This window comes from Zootoca vivipara, chromosome 3, assembly GCF_965207765.1.
Source record: "Zootoca vivipara chromosome 3, rZooViv2.hap1.1, whole genome shotgun sequence".
NCBI lineage: Eukaryota > Metazoa > Chordata > Lepidosauria > Squamata > Lacertidae > Zootoca > Zootoca vivipara.
Window position 1 is genome coordinate 3,100,971 of NC_142586.1, and position 23,752 is coordinate 3,124,722.

At 41.6% G+C, this 23,752-nt stretch overlaps 1 protein-coding gene across 1 annotated transcript; it reads left to right on the top strand.

Annotated features, from left to right (window-relative positions):
• The first annotated feature begins 296 nt into the window (after positions 1–296).
• CDC5L (cell division cycle 5 like) lies at positions 297–23,450 on the top strand. The gene is made up of 16 exons (XM_035110298.3): positions 297–419; positions 3,056–3,159; positions 5,060–5,221; positions 6,277–6,404; positions 7,459–7,558; positions 8,215–8,433; positions 10,330–10,474; positions 11,034–11,222; positions 12,660–12,808; positions 13,059–13,221; positions 14,028–14,192; positions 14,286–14,366; positions 14,831–15,076; positions 16,222–16,419; positions 21,909–22,121; positions 22,875–23,450. The coding sequence occupies exons 1-16, from the start codon at positions 375–377 to the stop codon at positions 22,977–22,979; spliced, it is 2,412 nt and encodes an 803-aa protein (XP_034966189.1). The 5' UTR covers positions 297–374; the 3' UTR covers positions 22,980–23,450.
• Positions 23,451–23,752: the final 302 nt, after the last annotated feature.

The window sequence follows — 23,752 nt, forward strand, 5'->3', positions numbered from 1 at the left end:
CTGAAATTCCAGAAGTTGCTCGCTCTATAATAATCTATGGACAACTCTCACTTCCGCTTTGGAAAACGCTTTCAAGGAAACCGGAAGCTTCCTGCCTCCAGAGCGGACCGGCTTCAAAGGCGCATGCGCACCCCCACCCTCGCGCGCGAAGGAACGCCCCGCCGCAAGCGCCGATGGAAACACAAGAGAGTACCGCCTCCTTCCTCCTCCGCCTCCAATCAGAAGCGGTAGTTCGATCCCGCTCGCCGAAGGCGTTCCGCTAGTAAAAGGCTGCGCCTGCGCAGTGCCCTCCTGCAACCGCCTCGCGCAGAGGGGCCGGGACCTGACGTGCCTCTTCTTCTCCGCTGTTTGCAGTTTATCCTCCCGCCGCCAAGATGCCGCGGATCATGATCAAGGGGGGAGTTTGGCGAAACACGGAGGTAGGTGGCACAACTCCCGTCGCTTCGCCCCTCCTCACCCCCGGCCCTGTTTGCCGTCGGTCTCTTTCGGTCTCTGGAGGCCCCTCTGAGGCGAGCGGGTGGAGAGCATTGCGCCTGCGCCAACGGCTACGGCGCCTGCGCACCAGCAGCGCGCTCTCTGTGTGTGTCCGTCTGTCTCTGTAGGAGGCAATGGCGCCTAATAAACGTTAAAATAATAATATTTCTTTAAAAAAGAAGGAAGCAATGCACAGTCTTATCCGATCAATAAATAATAATAAATGTTAGTGTCTGTAGCAGCCTCCCACCTACTTTTTCTGCTCTTGCTGTGAAAGCTCCAGGGGAGTAGTAGCTGGCACACCCCCTCCTCCCGTTGGAACAATTTTTCCACCAGGGAAGATCTTAGCGCCCCAGACTGCAAAGTTTCTATATGGGCTTTGCGGACAAGACTTTTCCTTTGTTGGATTTTGCTTTCCATTGTTTCGTTTGGATGCCTGCACTTCACCCTGAGGTCCTGGAGTGACTGGCAGCAATTTAAAATGTCTTTGTCAAAGGGTAGAAAGAACTGGATGGTGATGGCAGGGGATCAGCTTTTAAGGCATGTGTCAGGTACAGTGAACATTTGGCTTTTCAGATGTTGTTTAGTTGTTTAGTCGTGTCCGACTCTTCATGACCCCATGGACACAGAGCACACCAGGCCCTCCTGTCTTCCACAGCCTCCTGCAGTTTGGTTAGACTCATGTTTGTAGCTTCGAGAACACTGTCCAACCATCTCGTCCTCTGTCGTCCCCTTCTCCTCGTGCCCTCAATCTTTCCCAACATCAGGGTCTTTTCCAGGAAGTCTTCTCTTCTCATGAGGTGGCCAAAGTATTGGAGCCTCAGCTTCAGGATCTGTCCTTCCAGTGAGCACTCAGGGCTGATTTCCTTCAGAATGGACAGGTTTGATCTTCTCAAGAGTCTCCCCCAACACCATAATTCAAAAGCATCAATTCTTCGGCAATTCTTTCAGATGTTGCTGAACAGCAACTCCCATCATCCCTGGCTGGTGATGATGCTTGTTGCAGCTGACGGGAGTTGCAGTTCAACATCTGGGGAGCCAAAGGTTCCCATGCCTGATATACAGGATGGTACTATTGTCTTTTAAACCTCTCCATATGCAGAATGAGAAGCTGTTACATGAAGTCCTCTAGCAGGGGAGAAATAGTGTGTGTACATCCTAAACATGGAGAAGGAACTCCATTATTTTGCCAAGAAAACTCCATGGACATAAAAAAGGAGAAGGTTTGAGAAGAAAGAGTTCCCAAGGCATGCTCTGGCTCATGGGGTCACAGAGAGTTGAACACAACAACATCCTAACCAGGCCCCATATTTGTAGGCACAGATAAGTGCATGAACCTTCTACTTGTTAATAATAATAATAATAATAATAATAATTTATTATTTATACCCTGCCCATCTGGCTGGGTTTCCCCAGTCACTCTGGGCGGCTTCCAACAGAAAAATGAAATGAAATAATCTATTAAACATTAAAAGCCTCCCTACACAGGGCTGCCTTCAGGGCTGCTTGTTAGGAGCGTCCTCCTATCATGGAGTAGGAACAGAGTAGGATCAAAGAGGAACAAAGGACAATAGTCCCGCTTCATGGAACACAGTACTGTATTACCAACACATCCTGTTTCCGTCACTTCCCACACTGTGGAATGAAAACATACACTGTCCTGTGATAGACAACAATGCCAAGACTGCAGACACGGGGAATAAATCTCCAACAGAAGTCATAGTAAGCAGGCTATGGCACTCCCAGGACATTTAAAACACAACTTTCCATTTTTCCTATGCTTTAGTCAGTTTTGCAACCTTTGGCATACTAAAACCATGTGTGCAGTACCTGGACACACAGTCATTAGTCTTCAATAAAAAAAACCCCAAATACTGGAATTTATCTTATCTTTAGCTGTTTGTGCAGTGTTGTGATGGAATTCTCTTACACAACCTGAGTGAGGTGTGCCTACTCTTGTAGCTGCAGTAAACATTTCCCCCCTGGGATGCATTCTTTTAACATCATGGTTGGGATGAAAAAAGCTGGATGTAAGGGTGACACCCTACAGGGAGCCAGCCCCCATCATCCTGACGTCCACCTCGTCAAGTACAGAGAGCACCAGTGGTTCTGAAGCAGCCAGAGGGGGAGGGAGAGACTCTGAGGAGGAGAGAAATCGAAGGGAGTAACAATGGGAAAGCTCGGGGGCGGAGGGATGCAGGCAGATGCTCAGGGATGTTGCAGAGCCAGGGCACCGACCGCTCAGGGAGGAAGCTGAAAGGGCATCACTCCTTCCGGCGCAAGAAGTAAGGAGAGCGCTGCAACATAGGTCAAGGGGGGCGTTTTGTGGTGCCCCGACTACTTTGCTGGCGTAGGAACAGACGTAAGTCATTGCCGGATTCTGATTCGGGATGAGAGGTCATGTTTTAAGCTGTCTCTACACTGTAAATAAATAGCACAATAAACGTCTTTGAAGACAAACTGGGATCAGGCGGAGTTACTCTAGAGTAGCCACGACGACCCTCTGACACTTGCCTTCCCTTTTTTTGCATAGGGTATTGTTGTAATGACTAATACTTTTTAAATCTCTTTTCATTTTAAGGATGAAATTCTTAAAGCAGCTGTAATGAAATATGGCAAAAACCAATGGTCTCGTATTGCCTCTTTATTACACAGAAAATCAGCAAAGCAGTGCAAAGCCAGATGGTAGGTACCAGAAAATAACCTATGATTCCAAATAAACTTTACAATATCTTTTTTCCATTGCTTTAAAATATCCGTTCTTGAGCCTACGGTAATATAGGTATCATCTGAAATAAAAATAATAATTTGGGAAGGATATTCATTTTAATAGCCGCAATTCTCCCTAGAAATGATAATTTTAATTTACTCCAGATATCTAGATCTTTTTCACTTCTTTCCGTATTTTTATATAATTATCCTTAAATAAATTATTTGTATTATTTGTGATCCAAATTCCTAGAAACTTCGTCTTGTTTACCACCTTTAGCCCCACTTTCTTCAGTAATTGGTCAATTTCCTCCTTTAAAAAAAATTTTCAAATCATAATTGGTTTTGTTCATATTTATCTTAAAACCTGCCATTTCTCCATATTCTGTAATTCTCCTTAATACCTGTTGGATGCTCTCTACTGGTTCCTCTACCGTGATTATCACGTCAGCAGATGCTTTAGTTTTGTGGACCTCTTTACCTATTTTAATCCCTTTAATCTTATCGTCATTTCTTAAATTTTCCAATAAATATTCCAGGCTCAGGATGAACAATAACGGGGAAAGGGGACACCCCTGTCTGGTACCCCTTTGATTTTAACTTCTCCAGTTATTTCGTTGTTTATTATAAGCTTTGCTCTTTGGTTTGTATATATTGCAGCAATTCCTTTAAATATTTTTTCACCAAATCCTAATGATATACAGTGCTGCCTCGCTAGACGAAATTAATTCGTTCCACGGGTCAATTCGTGTAACGAATTTTCCGTCTAGCGAGTCCCGGTGTCCCATAGGAATGCATTGAAACTTAATCAATGCGTTCCTATGGGCTCCGGGGGACTGGCGGCGGGGCAGGCAGGCAGGCGCTTGCTCTCTTGCCTGCCTGCCTTCCCCACCGCCTGTCACACAAAGATCGGTGGGCGCTGCTTGTGGGGCTTGTCAACCCCGGCAAACAGCGCCCGCCGATCTTCGGCTCTGTCCTCCGATGCGCTACGGCTCGGGGAAGCAGGCAGGGAGACGGCAACACCCCTACGATCACCGATGTATTGGGCAGGATGGGGGGAAGCGGAGAAAATATCCTCCGCTTCCCCCCCATCCCGCCTGTCACACAACGGGGATCGTAGGGGGCTTGAGAAGATGTATCCTAATTTTGTCATATCAACTGATATATAGATCAGTGGTTTTCAGCCAGTGTACCATGGAACCCTGCGGTGCCTTGAATGATGGTCAGGAGTCCTGTGGGCAACAGTGGCCTCTGTCCCTCTTTCCATCCCTACCTCCTCTGATGCCCTCTTGCTTCTCTGCTTCTCAAAGGCTTGCACAGCTGTTTATTGCAGCAGCCCTGACTATAAGCTCCTTAGGTGAATGGTGCCTCTGGGAGGCACCTCTCTGGCAGTGGGACAGCAACTCAGAGACTAGGGACAGCAGCAGCAGCTGCCTGGAGGACTCTCAAGGAGAGGGGAGAGGAGAGGAGGCTGAGGGTACACTCCACAGGGGAGGGTGAGAGGCTGCCAGGTCTGCAGGCAAGGGGTGACATAATTGGACTCCTGAGCCCCACAGGGGTGCTGCAAAAAGAATGTAGTTGGTTAAGAGAGCCGTGGACTCAAAAAGGTTGAAAACCTCTGGCTTAGGATCTTTTTTAATTGGCCTGGGCCATGTTAGTTTTTCAGTGTAGATTACAGTTCATATTTTGAAAGTAGCCAATATACTACCTTTATGGATGCAAAATTGGGACTATGTCATTTACTTTATGTATGTATCTATATACTATAACAGATTCAAGAAAGGCTATGTGAAATCCTCTGTGGAGCTAATTTATAGGTGTTTAATTGTGTTAACAGTATCTTGAAAAAATTCTCATTTTTAAAATTTTGAATAAGGTATGAGTGGCTGGATCCAAGTATCAAGAAGACAGAATGGTCACGAGAAGAAGAGGAGAAGTTGTTGCATTTGGCCAAACTTATGCCAACCCAGTGGAGGACAATCGCACCAATTATTGGGAGAACAGCTGCCCAGTGCTTGGAACACTATGAATTTCTCCTGTGAGTAATTCTGCTCTGTAATGAAATTAGTTTTTTATATTGGGAGACCTAGTTACAGAACTAACTCAGGATTTCAGAAGAAAGCTTTTAGGTGTTTAAGAGTTGTTGTTTGCATCCAGAGACAATTGAGGAGTGTACCTTTGGGGGTGAAGTCAAACCGTTGGAGGGTTACAGTGCTTGCTGTGGCTGTAGAGACATGTTTTGTTGCAGCTGGGGCAGATGAAGGTGTCCTGTTGTGCTGCTGCAGATGCACCATAGTGTGTGTGCTCTCTGCACTACTTCAGCAGTCATTCCTCATCTGGTCACTGCTGTAGATGCATGACTTTCTGTCTCCAGGCACTCTGATAATCTTTAAGGGATTCCCTTATGATGGGGTTAATGTAGCCAGCCTTCATGTCATGTTTGCAGACATCTTTGGTCTGTCAGCAGGCCTGGTACTGGAAGCCAGCTCCCTGTGGAACACATCCTTGGGGATCCTGCCACCTTCCATTCTGTGTACAGCAGCAAACACATGGGCAGCAAACACAAACACAAATATGGACAGCAAACACAAAATGACAGCTGTGGGGCCGTCATCTCTAAAAAAGCAGAAAAAGATAGGGCATCACAAAATGCCTGTCCCATCAATGAAGTAAGAAAGCGCCTGTATCAGTCACCCGCACACTCACAAACTCTTTGCACCTCTCTTCTGTTCAGAACAGATGGAAAGATGGGTGTTCAGTCCTGGCACCCATGAAATGTGAACATGTTTAAGGAGGTCGTGCTTAGTGTAGGAGTGGGTGGGTAAACAGGAACTGAGTAGGAACTGTATTCTGGATTTTTGAGGGGATGTTTACTGAGACTTTTCGGTTGTGCCATAGGAAGTACTGGTGGGCACCATGCTGACTGCTCCTGATTTTCTTTGGGTTGGTTGTATGGTTTGTATCCAACTAAGTCATACTGAGAGGAGAACCACTGATATCAATAGATATGGATTACTTAAGTCCATTCAATGCCTTATATCAGTATATATTTGCTTCATATTTTTGCACTTGTTCTATATGTTATCTTTTCAGGGATAAGGCTGCTCAAAGAGATCATGAGGAAGAAACTGCTGATGATCCTCGAAAACTTAAACCCGGAGAAATTGACCCAAACCCAGAAACCAAGCCAGCCAGGCCAGACCCTATTGATATGGATGAGGGTATGCTTGAAACAGATTTTATGAATTTGTCCCCACTCCATCCCTTGACACATTCATTATATAGCACAATTCTTTCCTTTTGTGACTTTCCTTCATTAGCCCATCAATTGTTTTATGGTTTCAGTCAGCTATTGCAAGGCTGAAGAATCTTCCCCCAAACACAGAATTCTGTTAGCATACATCACATTATTTATCTCTCACAAACACAGACACAACATTTACACATGACTAGCGCTTGGCTTGTGTTTCATCTTTGCAAAGAAAAAGAGCTCCCCTTTTCTAGCTCACAGACTAAAACTGCACAGAGATGGAAAACATCATTCCTGCATGGCCAGATCACTCTTGTGTGGTGAGAAAGCATTCCCTTTCAGAGATTAAATGTAGCAAGCCAACCATTTGTTTCATTTCCACTTCTTAGGGAATGAAGTAAACTGGCCTTACAGGAAGAGATATTTGACTGCATGGCTAGTTCACTGCAGAGTGAAACTTGGAAAAAGGGCATGGCCAAGGGATAAAGGGCATGTCTTAAAGAGAGTGCTGAGGGGCATGTAAAGAGGTATTGCAGACTGGATTAGGTCTGCAGGCTGGAGTTTTTTCCCCAAAGGAAAAGTTCTGCATGGAAATTAATATGATTAACTTTGAAGTGACTCCAGTTTGATGGGAAGAAATGAATTTTATTGGTATCATGTTAAAGAAAAAGTCATAATATACAAACTGTTGGTGGACATGGTCCTTCAGTTTAACAATATGTGTGCATTGGATTGAAACCTCAGTAATACAGGAAGAAACTTGTTGATTACACTTTTTAAAAACCCATAGAAATAGAATACTTTTTTTCTTGAAATATTGTTGTAATGTTATCACTGTATTCATACAAGAGATAACAATAGAGACTCCTGTTGGCCCAAATCATGTTTTGAACACATTCAAAGAAGGCAGAAGTGACCTGGGATCTGTTAACATACAGATTATCCCACTTCTGAGAAGCATTTCATTCTTACCTATTTCATAGAGCAAGGTGAGAGTGTGTGAACTTTGTACATTCTTTTTGCAGATGAACTTGAGATGCTTTCTGAAGCTAGAGCTCGGTTGGCTAACACTCAGGGAAAGAAAGCCAAAAGGAAAGCAAGAGAGAAGCAGCTGGAAGAAGCTAGGTATTTCTTGACTCAGCTAAAACTGTTTCTTGGCAGAGCTCCAGTCGAGGCAGGACGCTTGTCCAAGGGATGGAATGGCTATATTGTCATAAGATGGCAATAGAATGGTTAATTCTACTCCTTGCAGCCCCTAATTGATTTGCACAAACACTGTTAGATTCTGCAACTCTCCCTAAGATGATAACAGTCATGCTTGGCACATGGTTTGTGTTCTATCTGTTGGAGTCTATAATGTTGGGAAAATAAATAAATATTGGGCTACGATTGAGATGGGATCTTAAATGTCAGTGCAGTGCTCCTGTGTTTCCCACCTATTTTCCTCTTCCCTTTTATTAATGACACCAGGTTTTATTGATGCTGCTAGTTACCTGTTCTAAGTATTAAAAAGACAATAAATAATAAACTTTAAGCAGCTCAAATACTGAGCTTTGATGAGTGATGAAAGGGTGACTCCCTACAGGGAGCCAGCCCCCGTCATCCTAACATCCACCTTGCCAAGCACAGGGAGCAGCAGTGGCTCTGAATACTCACGTGGAACTAATTTCCAGTATGGACTGCAAACATTTTACACAGTAAACCACAGTTAATGTTTCTTCTGGAAGTGACCTATTTTGCAAAGCTAATAACAGCTGTATTAATCTGTCACACCTTTGCAGGCGCCTTGCTGCCCTCCAGAAGAGGAGAGAACTTCGAGCTGCAGGGATTGAGATCCAGAAGAAAAGAAAGAAGAAAAGAGGAGTAGACTACAATGCAGAAATCCCATTTGAGAAGAAACCTGCTGCAGGTTTTTATGACACATCAGAAGAAAACTACCAGGCCCTGGATGCAGATTTTAGGAAGTTAAGGCAACAAGACTTGGATGGGGAGCTGAGATCGTAAGTTGGTTCTTGACTGAAAAGTTATGTTTAAATGGGGCAAAAGGGGTACAGAGTAAGGTCTTGTATAATGTTGCCAACAGTATGTGGTATGACACATTCCATCCATTTGTGTACTGTTGCTTATCTTTACTTTTTGTGAATTCTTACAAGACTTAGCATTTGAATTCTTAGCTTTTTAAATAGGTAACCCGAGTTTCTAACTATTGTTTTTGTGGAATGAAAATCATTAAAATATGTAGCTATTCTCTGTTGGCTGTTTGAAAACTTAAGTTGTAATATTGTTTTGTTTCTAATGTTTTGATTGCTCTGCTCCCATTTTCCCTTTACTTTAGGAATTGTTGTCATGCAACAAAATCCAAATCTTGCAACGAGAATATTTTATATTTAACACATTGGAACTAAACAGAGGCATTACTGCATACCCAGTAATTCACACAGATCTGCTCCTTATCTTTGAGAGTGGTACAGCAAAAAGTCATGTTTCTTTAACTGATGGGCATATGTCATCTCCTTTTTACCACCTAAAGATTCCTAGAGGTCCTCTACCTGCAGTCCTATTTGTGATGGCTGTGGGACCATTAACCATATTGATTTGAAACAATATTGGTGTTACTGGAGTCTCTGTTGGTAAAAAGAAGTAGTAAGATTTAATTTTAAATAAGTAAGGTGACATAGCCTTGACACCTAATCCTAAAACCTCACAGAAGGAATCTGATTAACATCATAACTGTATTTTTAAGACTTGCAAGAATGACATAAAAGAGGTCTCTAGATTAAATGGTAAGGATAATTATGAAAGACCAGATTTAATCAATAAATTAAGCATTCTTGGACAGATACACCAATGATTTTTTTGTCATAGCTGATATCCTACTGAGTTAAACTTGGGAGTAGATAGTACGGTAGAGCCATTGAAATCAGTGCACTTCTGTAACTTCAGTCAATGGAATTCAATGTGTCTACCCTGAGTATAGCTAGCTGGATATTTCCCTTTATTAGACACCTTACGAAATAATTTATCTAGGAGCTGTACAATAGAAAGGAATAAAAATGTAATAAAAGCATACTACAATAAACTTCAGAGACAATAAAATGCTACAAGCAGCACAGTACTGGTTGTTTTCTGTGCTTCAGAGGGCCAACTGGCCTCAGCCAGAAGTCTGGCATGTAATATTATCGGCAATGAGGGTGGTAGGTTGGCATTCAATACCCCTGCCCAAAAAAAGGAAGAAAAGCTCCATTTGTTAGTCAGTCCAAACATATTGGTTCAAATATGGGCCTTCTCGGTAGTGGCACCCACCTTGTGGAATGCCCTCCCACCAGAGGTCAAAGAGAACAACAATCACCAGACCTTTAGAAGGCATCTCAAGGCAGCCCTGTTTAGGGAAGCTTTTAATGTTTGATGGATTTCTGTATTTTAATATTTTGTTGGAAGCCGCCCAGAGTGGCTGGGGGAACCCGGCCAGATGGGCGGGGTATAAATAATAAATTATTATTATTATTATTATTATTATTATTATTATTATTGCATCCTGTGGATCACTTTCAGCAGGCACCCCCACTTTGGCTTTCAGGTGTCTTGAAGGCTTTTTATGCCAACAAGCTTTTCAAGTTGTTTAAAATCTTCTTGAGAAACTAGCCATTTTAATGATGGATCTTTATTGATTCTAAAAGTTTTTATTTTCTTATACACCACCCTGATGCCATTATTCTCTTCAAATTAATACTGTTGTCTTACAAATAACAGCAAAACTTTATTTGTCTGTCAATATGATGTGACTTTAAAAAACCCCACTTGTGCTGTTGCAATAGCTAAAGCACCCCATGCCTTTCTGAACTGTTTATTGAATTATCAATCATTGGTACTTGATTGAGGCACTTCTGTTTTAACAGGGAAAAGGAAGGAAGAGAGCGAAAGAAAGATAGGCAACAGCTGAAACGGAAAAAAGAGTCTGATTTACCATCAGCAATTCTTCAGACTAGTGGTGTGTCAGAATTCACGAAAAAAAGAAGCAAGCTGGTGCTTCCAGCTCCTCAGGTAAGTTGCTTGTTCCTATCACCGCCTTGTGATTTGTTTAAGTCACTGCAGATGCATGTGATGTGCTCAAATTATGGGGCTCTTCAGAAATTAAGGTTCAAATGTGCACATATAATCTGCATCTCCCCCCAGATGCATGTTGCCCATGGACTCCTACTTTTTAGCCCCCTTTTCATATCCCAGATTTGCAATGTGAGAGTCTCTCAGGGTAGCTTTATATCCATTCATTTGCATATTCTTCTTGGAAGCACCATCCTTTTTAGCTCTATTTCATTGTGCCAGACACATCGTTTTTCAGGAAATGCTTTTAGCACTGCATAAGTAGCAAAGGTTGTACCACTTTCCCCAGTTAAATTGGAGGAAAAGTGATGTTGGCTTGACCAGTTGAAGCAACTGCCCTTTTCCTGTTGGTATATTGACTAAGGGCAGTCCCTATGGCACTATTTTAACAGCTAGTGTTTCTGATGTTAAAACAACTTTTCATTGTTGGGTGTTTCTCAGTTTATTAGGAATCCTCTCCTATTCATTGCAATGTATGGATTTCTCTCCTCTTCTTAAGATTTCAGATACAGAACTTGAAGAAGTAGTTAAAGTTGGCCAAGCAAGTGAGATTGCACGTCAAACAGCAGAGGAATCTGGGATCACAAACTCTGCATCCAGCACACTCCTGTCAGAATACAATGTTACCAACAATAGCATTGCTCTTAGAACACCTAAAACGCCAGCAGCACAGGACAGGATCTTACAGGTAAAGCCTAAATATAGTTTCATTTTAATATTGCAATGGTATCCTTTGCAGCTTCGTATTTTACTTGTAGTTAAGTGAAGTAAGTAATCGGTCTTCCACCTCTGTTCCATTGTGTTCCATGGCTTGCTGGGAATGGGGAGCTGCCAACCCCTGCTTGGAACATAGCTGGCTGGTGGCTGCATAGTAGGAAGACTAGATGGCAGATGAAGCTCAAAGAGAGACTTTTGTTTCAACCTGAACAAGCCATCCTTTCTGCTACCTGCAAGAGGAACAAAGCCCAGGATATTAGTGGAATACATTTTTATCAGTCAATTATATTAGATATTCAGTATGACTAAATGGAATTGGTATTCTTGAAAGAAGCAAAATAATAACTTCATCCAATTTTGTTACTTGATATTTGAGCAACATTTGGTTCCTTTTTGAAAATTGCACCTTGACTCATTGGATTGGTATTGGTGGTTTGCGGGTAGTTGCAGAAGGAAAAAAGTGACTTATTTTTCCTCCTTCCCTTTAATAGGTAGTATCTTTTGACATTGGAATATCTTTCTATATACATAAAAATGTAAGGCTGTCATTGCACATTTAGAGCATTTGCAGGGCTTCATCATGAAGTCATGGGGGAGGGGAGCAAAATAGAAGGCAGGTTGCACAACACAGGTGTCTATGGCATGAGAGTGAGAAGGGAGAAATGGGGGAAAGGGGCAGTTTAAAGCAACAGCAGAAGAGTGAACAAAGCAGGTATGAAGTATTTGAGGGCTCTGCCTTATTTGTTGCTCATAAAGTAGCTGAGAAATGGGAGAGGTTTTAAGTATAGTGAGAACAGATTTCAGTAATTGAGGATGAAGGAAAACATACTGGAAGAGGAAGATTCAGGAGGTTACCACGGGAGTGATTTGTTTATAAGAGTGCCGTGCAAAAGGATGCAGGGAGGAAGCATGGACATGGGAGCAAAGGTGAAAATGGGTGCAAAGCATGGCTGTAGAATAGAAGAGAGAAATAACTTTGGAAATAGGTTGGGAAGATGAAAAGTGAGCTTAGTAGTTTCATGGAGCGGGAAGGGGAAGCTCTAGGGAGTTAATGTGGGAGGAATGGCAGGGGGCAGCAAGTGGAGCAAGGAGGAGAATAGTAATTTATTCGCCAAGTATTTACATACTTGGAATTTGCTTTGGCTAATTTTACAATGTAAACATACTTTATACAAAATATCTGTTAAATATCTGTGTGAGGATCGGAGTGTGCAGAACACTATTTCAAGCAGAGAGGCGCCTGGAGCTTTTGCCTTCTGTCCCTGTAGTGATTTCAGAACAGGTTGAGGTGGTTGTGGGACTGCAGCCCCCTGGTTCATATATATATATTATATAATTTTACTTTGGAAAATGATTATTGACTTTTCTATATCTATCTATCTATCTATCTATCTATCTTACTATGCAGGAAGCCCAGAATCTGATGGCTCTTACAAATGTTGATACCCCTTTGAAAGGTGGTCTGAATACCCCTCTCCATGAGAGTGACTTCACTGGGGTAACACCTCAGAGGCAAGTTGTTCAGACGCCAAATACAGTGCTTTCCACACCATTCAGGTAAGTCATCTACTTGAGCTGATGGGGAAGGGCAAAGATACACTTGAGTTTTCTTTTACTTTAATAAGGGTGTGTGTGTGTGTATTGGACACCAGATCTCCCGATCTCCCAGGTTCCTCCATTATGAATTGCTGACTATAAATTCTAAATCCAAAACAGGGACTTGTAGGCAAGCAGTCTTTAAACAGTTAAAGATGAGCACAAAAATTGTGCTACCGCATTCATATTGGAGCAAATAATTTTTTTCTAGGACACCTTCCCATGGAGCTGAAGGGCTGACTCCTCATAGTGGAATGACTCCAAAGCCGGTAGTAGGTGTGACTCCAGGGAGAACTCCCCTGCGTGATAAACTAAATATTAATCCTGAGGAGGGAATGGCAGATTACAGTGATCCATCCTATACAAAACATATGGTAAGTAAGTAGGAAATTATTTTCATTTTCATAATTTTATCCATTGCATTTCACAGGTGGGGACTCTCAGAAATGATGATGAATCCATCCATCACCATTATGTCTTCTGAAAACAAATAGGAATTTGTTTGAATCTTTGCAAACATAATTATGGGTACAAAATTGTAGGTGGTCTCTGACTAGATTTCCTGATTTTTTTTAAAAATATTTTTTTTTAAGCATGCATGCTCTAGGTTTGATTAGAGTAGTGACAAGCGAAGGGGAGATATTGCACCCATTTTCCTAATCTTAAATCCCCACCACCACCGAGCTGCTTTTTGGAGTTGACAACATTGCCCAGGGTGGGGGTGGGAGCACAAATTCTTCAGCTCAGTTTTACACGGTAGATTCTATCAGTATTTTCTAATTTAAGGAAGTGCAATTGGAGTTAAGAATAAGCACTTGACCACATCAAGACAAGCAGTTGTGGCATTTTGTGGGTGCACACGTTTGTAGACATCATTTGGGCAGCAGCTCAAGTTCTGTGATTGCAGCCACTGTGATCACAGAAATAGACTGGAGCAATCCCAGTGATCACCCTCAAATCCCAAAGTGACTTGTTGACGATTGCCTGTCAAGACCTTTCATTGCTTTTGAGAATTGAGTCATTTCATAAATCTGAGCCCAGTGTGAAAGGAAGGACACGACGCTGGTCCGCGAGTAGTTGAAATCACCAGGCAGGCTTAAAAGTAAAATGACTGCTTGCTTTATTGCTGTTTTTAGGGAAGTGAACATTTAATGTATTAAATTCCTTTAACATTCAACAGGAAAGAGAATCCCGTGAAAATTTGCGTCTAGGACTTAGGGGTCTTCCTGCTCCAAAGAATGACTTTGAGATTGTTCTACCTGAAAATGCGGAAAAAGAACTTGAAGATCATAATGCAGATGATACATACATAGAGGATGCAGCTGATGCAGATGCTCGCAAGCAGGTAGAATGAATTATTAGATTTATAAAGCAGTGTAACATACTGTGTCCTTCTCCCATGAACGTGATCTAATTCATGCCTTAAATATCTTTCTAGAGTATTCGAGAAATGGAACGTATAAAGGCACTAAAGCGGATGCACAAGGCAGTTCAGAAAGATCTGCCAAGACCCTCTGAAGTAAGTTGTTCCTAATTCTGAAGAAGATGAAATAAGTTTAAAGCTGGGAGGAGGGAATGCTATCAGTAAAATGGTGAATAAATATTTGTAAGCTGCAGTATCAGTATTAGCAAATGAAGCCAAGTCTGTCCCCTAAGAAGTGGGGAAAATGCCATTTAAGACACGTGGATTTGCTGGCCGGTAGGAAGTGTAAGTCAGGGCACTGGTCCACCACCCCTCACTTCCTTCTCAGAATAGCCATTCCGGAAAGCTGGTTGCTGGCCAAGCTGTTATATTGCTAAATGAAATTAATAAAGACAATAAAACATTATTTTCTGATTTTGTCAAATTCTGTGGATTTAATGTGTGTATTGGCACTCTAGAGCACATCTTGATGTAATGCAACAGTTGATTATCACATATATAGTGTTTGATGACTAGCAGCAGTGGCTGCTCTTAAAAGGCTAGTTTTTTGTTTTGATTAGGTAAATGAAACAATCCTGAGACCCTTAAATGTAGAGCCACCACTAACAGATTTACAGAAGAGTGAAGAGCTGATTAAGAAAGAGATGATTACCATGCTTCATTTTGACCTTGTGCATCACCCTTATGGAGAACTCCCAGGAGGCAAAAAGGGGAAAGTCCCAGGGTTTGGACCCGGTAGCACAGAACACCTATCTTATCTTGAACACAATCCTTATGAGAAATACTCAAAGGAAGACATCAAAAAGGTATATATATATCTCCTATTTCTCTGCATTGTTTATGCTCTCTGCCTACCATAGTACTACATTTTGCAAGGTTTACACTTTCTAACTTGATTCTTTCTTAAGCTGATTGGAAAATTTCTAAAATGTTCTTTTGGGGGTGCTTTGGGAGTACTGATGGTGTTTCCAGGGCCATCTTAAGCATATCCGGCATCGTGGTGCAAAGCTCCCTCCACCGCCCATTTCCCAGAGTTTTTTAGGGAGGACAGCGCTGCTGCCGGTGTTGGAGGAAGTGGGCAGCGGCTGGAGGGTGGCTCCAGTGGCGAAGAGGCAGAGGCTGGATGCGGCGCCTCCTGGCTCAGCTGGCCAAGAGAGCTTTACTGGCCAAGAGAGCCAGCGTACAGCTTCCGGGTCATGTGGCCAGCATGCCAAAGCTGCTTCTGGCGAACCAGAGCAGCACACGGAAACGCTGTTTACCTTCCCGCCGAAGTGGTACCTATTTATCTACTTGCACATTGACATGCTTTTGAACTGCTAGGTTGCAGGAGCAGGGACCGAACAATGTCCCTAATAATCAATGTACTGTACTATAAAATAAGACAGTATTGTAGATGATAAAAATGAAAATACTTTTTTCTTACCTGCACTGATGATTGTTTGGATGGGGGGGGGCTTTTATCCATTTTCACAGTCACATAATCAATTAGTACCTGACTGGGTTCCACACAGTCATAAAAATAAATTAACTGAAAAGAAAAAGCCTCAATAACAAAAGTGACAAACTTAATCTATTCTGGAAGTCCGTTTGACTTCCGAAATGTTCAAAAACCAAGGAGCAGCTTCTGATTGGTGTAGGTGCCCCGGAAACAATAGCCGACAGCCTTCTGAAAAACGTTTGAAAACCGGAACACTTCCAGGTTTTCGGCGTTTGAGTACCAAGGCGTTTGAGAACCAAGGTACCACTGTATTCTGTACAGCAAATGCAATGTGAAAACTGGGGAAAGTGCCACTGATGATTTATGTTTTTTACGTAACACTGTAAGGTGTGTTGATACAAACAATAGAAAATGCTGCTCTTCAAATGGAGAAGTTTGCCCTGTAAATTGTTATATTTATAGTTCAAGAACAGCAAGAAAGGTGAATTGTAACTAATACCTCATTTCAAACAGGCTGAAGAACTCTTGGCCCAAGAAATGGAAGTGGTGAAGCAAGGAATGGGGCATGGAGAGCTTTCAAGTGAAGCTTATAATCAAGTGTGGGAAGAATGTTACAGCCAGGTGTTGTTCCTTCCTGGGCAGAATCGCTACACGCGAGCTAACTTGGCCAGTAAAAAAGACAGAATTGAATCCCTAGAGAAGAGACTTGAGGTTAGTATACATTTCCTTTTGAGAAACAGGCTTAATCTGACATTATACAGTGTGACCTGTCTTGTGTTTTATCCCTAATTTGGAAGCATGGGCATTGCTACGGTATTTCAGTGGAATTCCATAGAACTGAAAAATAAATATTTTTAAAAAGAAAAACATCTAGTGACACATGGCCTTAATTGGCATCATTCATATACTGGATAAATCAAGTTGAATCCAAAAATAGGAAGTGGTGCTTCCTGGTCATGCTAGTGCATCCTGATATGCTCCAACATAATGCTCATCCTGTGGTTACTCAGTTCAGTTTTGTGACTAGAGGTGGGCCTCATCTCGCCCTCCTAATAGCTGGAAGAAAGTAGTAGTTGTTCTTTCTGCCTAAGCTTCGCGGTTAGGGGATGCATTGAATAGATTCCAGTGTTTCATATCTGTTTTGGCAAATCTGGCTTCTATGTTTGTGTGCTGAGGAGCTGGATGCTGAATGTAAACTGACAGCATACACTGTAAAAATATTTTGTCAGTTTAAAGTTGGGCAGAGCAACACAATGTTAACGTAAAATATTTATATATTCGAGTATGCAGTACAAGAAGGGGATTCTTACAAGCCCTGTGCAATACACTGTGTCACACAAGCTTACTATCTGTAGTAGTGCCATGTCAAAATTACTTCACACTTTATATGGTGATCATCTTTGCTACATCAGTTTCACCCCCAAAAAGCAAGTAAACTGTTGGGCAAATATGTGGAGCTGAATGGGGAAGGTACAGGATGGCCTGATTGACCCATCCTTGGGAATGAGTGCTGTGTGTAGAATAGAAAAGAAAGACAACTCCTGCACAAGAGCTGGCTCATTTTCCTGGCTAAGGAGTCTAGTTCTGTCTTAGAATGAACTTGTACTCCATGTTGGCCAGCAGAGGGCACCATTGCTCTGTGGTGACAGGTAAAGATGAACTGTCAATCGCTTTCCTATTTACTCTTCAGCTCAATATTTTTACTGTAAGTGGAAATGATATGGTACCTTAAATACTCTCGTTGTGCAGCCCCACAAATTAAAAGACTGATTAAAATGTTGGTATTTTCTATTTTAAAAAGATAAAACTGTTCTGTTTATATGACTGTGCAGTGCCTACCGGTATTATATGGATTTGGGGAGGAAATTCCATAACCTTAGCTGGATTCACTATTTGGTCAATGTCACAAAAGACCCATCAAAAAAAGGTGGTGTGTGTGTATGAAATTGCTATAATAAATACTCCATTTCATGCTGAAGTCCAGAGAAGGCTACCTATTAAAGTTCAAATGTAAGCTGTGAGAGATCATTCTTGGAGTGATGAGAAATGCACAGTATACAATATTACTTTTTTTTTTCATTTCCAAAGGCATACGGTTGAGTTCAGCTCGGGGTGGAGGGTGCTTGTTTGTGTGTACATGCCTTTAAAGAAAAAGTAAATTGCTTGGAGACCTTAAATGTAATTAATAGTAGTCACTTCATACTTCTCCCCGCAGCCCTAGCACCATTTCTCTCACTGTTTAGGAGAATTTGGATGCAATGTTGGATGCAGTGCTAGGGAAGCCTGGATTCTCCACCGTGGGAGCAGAGCCAGGGGCAGGGGAGTGCTAGAGTCCTGTCTAGTCAAGTTGTGTGGAATCAATTCCAATCTGTTACCTCCAAGGATGTGGACAGGCTGCTTGGACTAGTGAAACCAACCACCTGTCTCCTTGATCCTTGCCCATCCTGGCTCATAAAAGCGGAAGGGCTAGGTGATGGGCTCTGTGGGGTGATGAATGCTTCCCTCTGTGAGGGAGCTTTTCCAGACCTGCTGAAAGAGGTGGTTATTAAACTGCTTCTTTAAAAAGTGTCTTTGGACCCGGCCAATATGGCCAACTATCGCCCAGTCTCAAATCTTCCATTTTTGGGCAAGGTGATTGAGCAGGTGGTTGCTGAACAACTCCAGGCATACCTGGAGGATGCGGACCATTTGGATCCCTTCCAGTTGGGATTCAGGCCTCATCATGGGACTGAAAGTGCCTTGGCCATGCTGGTCGATGACCTGCAGTGGGCTAGGGACAAAGGTGAAAGCTGTTTCCTAGTTCTGCTGGATCTTTCAGCAGCCTTTGATGCCATCAACCATGACATCCTTCTGGACCGTCTAGAGGAGCTGGAAGCTGGGGGCACTGTTATACTGCTGATTGACAATGTCCAAATATTTTTATTTTTATTATGATGGGTTTTATCATATCAGTTGCTTCCTTTACCTTATAGGTATTCAAAACAGGCATCTGTAACATGCATCCCTAAACTGTGGCCTTCCAGATGTTTTGGCCTACAACTCCCATGATCCCTAGCTAACAGGACCAGTGGTTGGAGAAGATGGGAATTGTAGTCCAAAACATCTGGAGGGCCAAAGTTTAGGGATGCCTGGCTTAAAGATTAAAATCTGAGATAAACACATATACACATAAAGACCTAAAATTTGGGCTGCCATACAAATTGGCCCTGCCACCATGGAGGCCGACTTCGACTGTTTTCCTAGTGAACTCATTTGTTAGTTCACTAGGAATCCATGTCTCTCTATACTACAGTCCTTCATTGATGCCACACAGTAGTTCTGCCTTTTGTTCCTCAACTGCCTCTATCTAGGTAGTTGCCTTGGTGCAGCCTTGCAATGGCCTGGGACCACAAAGGGACCACCAAGCAAGTTGCCTGGGAGAGGAAGTTGTTTTTTGATGTTAGTGTAGACAGGTACAAGCCAAAAGCTATTTATTGACTAGGGCAATATTCAGTACTGAGATGCTCTCCTGCCTTGGTGTTAAAATGAGGAGAGGGGAAAGGGAAGCAACACTTGACAGGAAATAAGTGGTTGTTTCCACAAGGGGAAAGGTTAGAGTAGGCATCCCCAAACTTTGGCCCTCCAGATGTTTGGCCCTCCACTGGTCCTGTTAGCTAGGGATCATGGGAGATTTAGGCCAAAACATCTGGAGGGCCACTGTTTGGGGATGCCTGCTTTAAGCTGTTGTTGTACAATGTTCTAAATGTATATTTTATTCTTGTGAAAGCTGTCCCAGTTGTGCTTTTCGAGCTGGTCTCTGACCATAATAAATTATGATTGATTGAGTGTAAAAAATTGAATGCTTCCCATCTCTCTAGGGAAAGTCTTACTGGTATGTTTTTGAAAGAATCACAAAGGTTCTGTTTCAGGGAAGAGCCTTGCCTTATCTCAGACAGGAGGGGGAAATGACTGATCACAGGAAGTAAAACCTTGATACCATATTTCAGTTTCCTCTTGCTTATTCCTCTCACGCATGGAAGTATTTATTATTTTTAGATGTTTTAAAGTTTGCAGGCTGTTCAGTGTTGTACAACACCTTTTTGCAAATGCATTTGCACCTTCCAGTGTCCCTTCCAATTCTCTGATTCCTTTAGTGTTCAGAAATTCCCTGGAGGGGCTGGGTATCTAAATGGAATAAGAAGTTGGTAAAAATGTCTTGCACTGAACTTCTCAATTTTGTTAATATCTTGTCCACTGTTTAAAAGAAAATTTCCTGCATCTGGAGAAGGTTGTATTAGACTACCTTTCCAGCTTTGATTCAGTAGTGTGATTATCATTTCCTAAGGCTGTAGATCAGGCATCCCCAAACTGCGGCCCTCCAGATGTTTTGGCCTACAACTCCCATGATCCCTAGCTAAGAGAACCAGTGGTCAGGGATGATGGGAATTGTAGTCCAAAACATCTGGAGGGCCGAAGTTTGGGGATGGCTGCTGTAGATTGTCTTAAATAAAAATTCCTCATACTGCATATTTTGCAGGAGAGGTTCTTTTAAGCATTCCTCAAAATTTCCAATGTTTCCAGTGGAAAAAGGTGTTTACAGTGATCAGGGAGTAAAGCTAAAGTTGCACCATTTAATTGACCAGTTTAAAGTGGTCAAATTATAATTAACAAGGATGAAATCAGCAGTTAAGTGATGTGAGTGTTCCAGAACTGCAAATTTTTTCACTGCCCTTATCTGACATATTCAGTAAACAAAGCTACTATGTTAATTTTTCAGGCTGTGTAAATACCTCAACAGTTTTTCTAACAGCCAAAAGTAGTTGAACTGAAATATTCATAAATTAAAAAAGTAAATGGTTAAAAAGTTATATTCAGTAGTTTAGCAATTATAAATGTGATAATTAGAGAAATTCAAAAATTTCTTGGAGATTTTTCTTACTGAAATACTTGTAAATATTATAAATATTTTGAGAGATGGCAACATAGTTGCATACACTTTGCTTACATTATTCAGATTTTATGAAACAAAATTAAGGCCCAAAACAAAACTGTTAAAATACTAATTTCGCATGCCTGAAGAGTTGTGTATGTAAGCAAATGTCCTTCTTAGAGAGAGTTATCTGAAAAAGTTAATTTAACTTTAGATTTTAGATTTCACTGATATTGTATCCATTCCAGTTGCCCAGTTTGTTTTGAATTGTGTTCATTCATGATGACACTAATTTTATGAAACAATATATTTTTAAATTTTACAAAATCTGAAAAAATAACATAGTGGAAAATGTACTGTCAAAAAATTGGTGGTATATTAGTTGCAGTGTGCTGCTCCAATGAAGAATAAAAAATATTAAATATTTGTGGTATCTGAAGAAGTGTGCATGCACATCAGAAGAAGTGTGCATGCACACGAAAGCTCATACCAATGACAAACTTAGTTGGTCTCTAAGGTGCTACTGGAAATTTTTTATATTTTGTTTCATCTGTGGTTTACCATAATACTTTAATATCCAAATGTTATTTAATTTCTGAAAGACTTAATATGTACCAATTATTTGATATGTTTTGCACAATGCTTTCCCATAAAAATAGCCTTTAAAAAAATCAAGTCCATGTGCCATTTTAATAAAGATGCTGAATTCTATACCTCTCCTGGTTTGATCAACTGACGGCATTTGAAGGGCTTCTTTTGCAGCACTATGCAGAAGAGCATAGGGGAGCCTGCCACCCATTTGGCAAGCAACTGTATGCTAATTGCTTGTTGTGTGAAGCAGTGACATGTGGATGCAATTTCAAGCAGACTCCCAAGTAGCAACCATTCTGTGTTGAGGGAACTTCAGCTCCCTGAATGATGTAGCTAGCATTTCCTTCTTCTCTTTAAGGTTTTCAGCTACCCTAAGGCTACCCATCCAGTGTCGTGTTCTGTTTCCCCCTTGCTGTTGTTTTGTTCCTCTGCTTTCTGTTGTGTCTCACTTCTCAAACTCCTGAGAGCCTTACATCCAAACCCCTTAAATCCAAACTATCTCCCTAACAGATCCTCCAGTGTAACAGAAAAGTCTTCGTTTATACTTTCCTGTATTGGAGTCAAAATGTTTTATAGTGTAACATGCCTTCTGTTCTTGAATTACAGCTCCACAGCTCATGACAGAATACATTTCAGAAATGTAACTGTTAGCACTGTTTTGCTCTTTGAATAATATGCAGGCTGTATTTTTTTTCAATAGATTAACAGAGGTCACATGACTACAGAAGCTAAGAGGGCTGCCAAGATGGAGAAAAAATTGAAGATATTGCTTGGTGGTTATCAGTCTCGAGCGATGGGGCTCATAAAGCAATTAAATGACTTGTGGGATCAAATTGAACAAGCTCATCTTGAATTGCGCACATTCGAGGAATTAAAGAAACACGAAGATGCTGCTATTCCTAGGAGATTAGAGGTAAAGTCATGACATTCTGTTGGCCATCTAGAAAGAAGGAAGATGGCAAAAGTTGTGTTAAGTAATGCAATTTTATTAGAGGTTGCTGCATCCATTAATTTTTTTAAAAAAGTAGAGTAGAAAATCAGCATTTAAAAATAGTACAGTGGTACCTCGGTTTATGAACACAATTGGTTCCGGAAGACTGTTCATAAACTGAAGTGTTCATAAACTGAAGCGAACTTTCCCATTGAAAGTAATGGAAAGTGGATTAATCCGTTCCAGACGGGCCCGCGGAGTACTCAACCTGAAGCGTACTTAACCCGAAGCATGGGTGTAATTGGTTCCGGAAGTCTGTTCATAAACTGAAGCGAAGTTTCCCATTGAAAGTAATGGAAAATGAATTAATCTGTTCCAGATGGGTCCGCGGCGTTCATAAACTGAAAATTCATAAACCGAGGTGTTCATAAACCGAGGTTCCACTGTATATTACTTTAGTCCATTTTATTTAGATGATTTTGTGTTGCTTTTCACCATTTCATCGGGAGTCTTCTTTTTTCTTTTTCTTTTTTTTCAAACAGTTGATCCTATCCACAGAGTTGCAAGAGCTTCTCTAACATAAATGTGCAGTTACATCATGGGAAAAGGCTCCTATGTGTACATTATGGGATGTGTGCTTGTGTTGCATAATCTGAGACTCTCTGCTCGTATAAATAAATTGCATCCTGCTATTTCGGGTGCCTTTTCATCAGCTGACCATTTTTATTGTTGCAGTGTCTAAAGGAAGATGTTCAGCGGCAACAGGAACGAGAGAAAGAACTTCAGCAGAGATTTGCGGAGTTCATGCTGGACAAGGAAGCTTTTCAGTCGAAATATTAAGTCACACATCTTGCTTAAGCCATGTTTTATAACATTTCTCAAATGCAATAGATAGGTTTTGCCTCCTGTGTCTCAAATCAAACATAAGCAAATTGGGCCTTGAATCCATTTTGTGTTTTACATAAGACTGAAGGTCATGCATCTTATGAGGGAGAGGTGAATTGAAACATATACAGAGAGGATAATTGACACACATTAAGGGGTGCTGTCCAGGGTAGAAATTCCAGCCCCTAGGATTGGTTATGTGATTATCCTTGCTGATCATATCCACATTTTTTACTCTTAACAAACTGATATTCTGATATTAAAAGGAAAAACCAGCAGATTCTTTTAAATCACATCATTTGCAAAATTGTTATTTTACCATTGCTACGCTTCACAAGAACCATACACTTTTGTCTGCGTGTCAGCGGCTATGTACTGTGAATTTGGGGTGTAAAGCAATGTATTAAACTGTGTTTGTGTCCTGTAGCTTGAATGGAATCTGAAATTATTTGCCTGTAACCCAATATTTATGCATGTAAAGAATGTGCCCTGAAGACCAAAAAGACTGGCAAGGTGAAAAATACTGGCAAGGGGAGAATTCACTGGGAAGTTTTCCTGCACAAGCCCTTTGTGCCATGAAAGGAAAGTGTGCAGCACAAAAGTATCACATTGCTTAGCTCCCATCCATTCCAAGGAGCCTTGCTCCCAGTGGTGAGTGGCCCTGGGGGATTAGGCTGGTCCCCTAAAACTTTCTCTGGTGCCTCCTTCCCAAAGCCTGGGAAGTTTCT

Coding starts and splice junctions, on each gene's coding strand:
- CDC5L (XM_035110298.3), top strand. CDS start 375: ATGCCGCGGATCATGATCAAGGGGGGAGTTTGGCGAAACACGGAG. Junction 7,559..8,214: donor AAGCAGCTGGAAGAAGCTAG/GTATTTCTTGAC, acceptor ACACCTTTGCAG/GCGCCTTGCTGCCCTCCAGA. Junction 10,475..11,033: donor TGGTGCTTCCAGCTCCTCAG/GTAAGTTGCTTG, acceptor CCTCTTCTTAAG/ATTTCAGATACAGAACTTGA.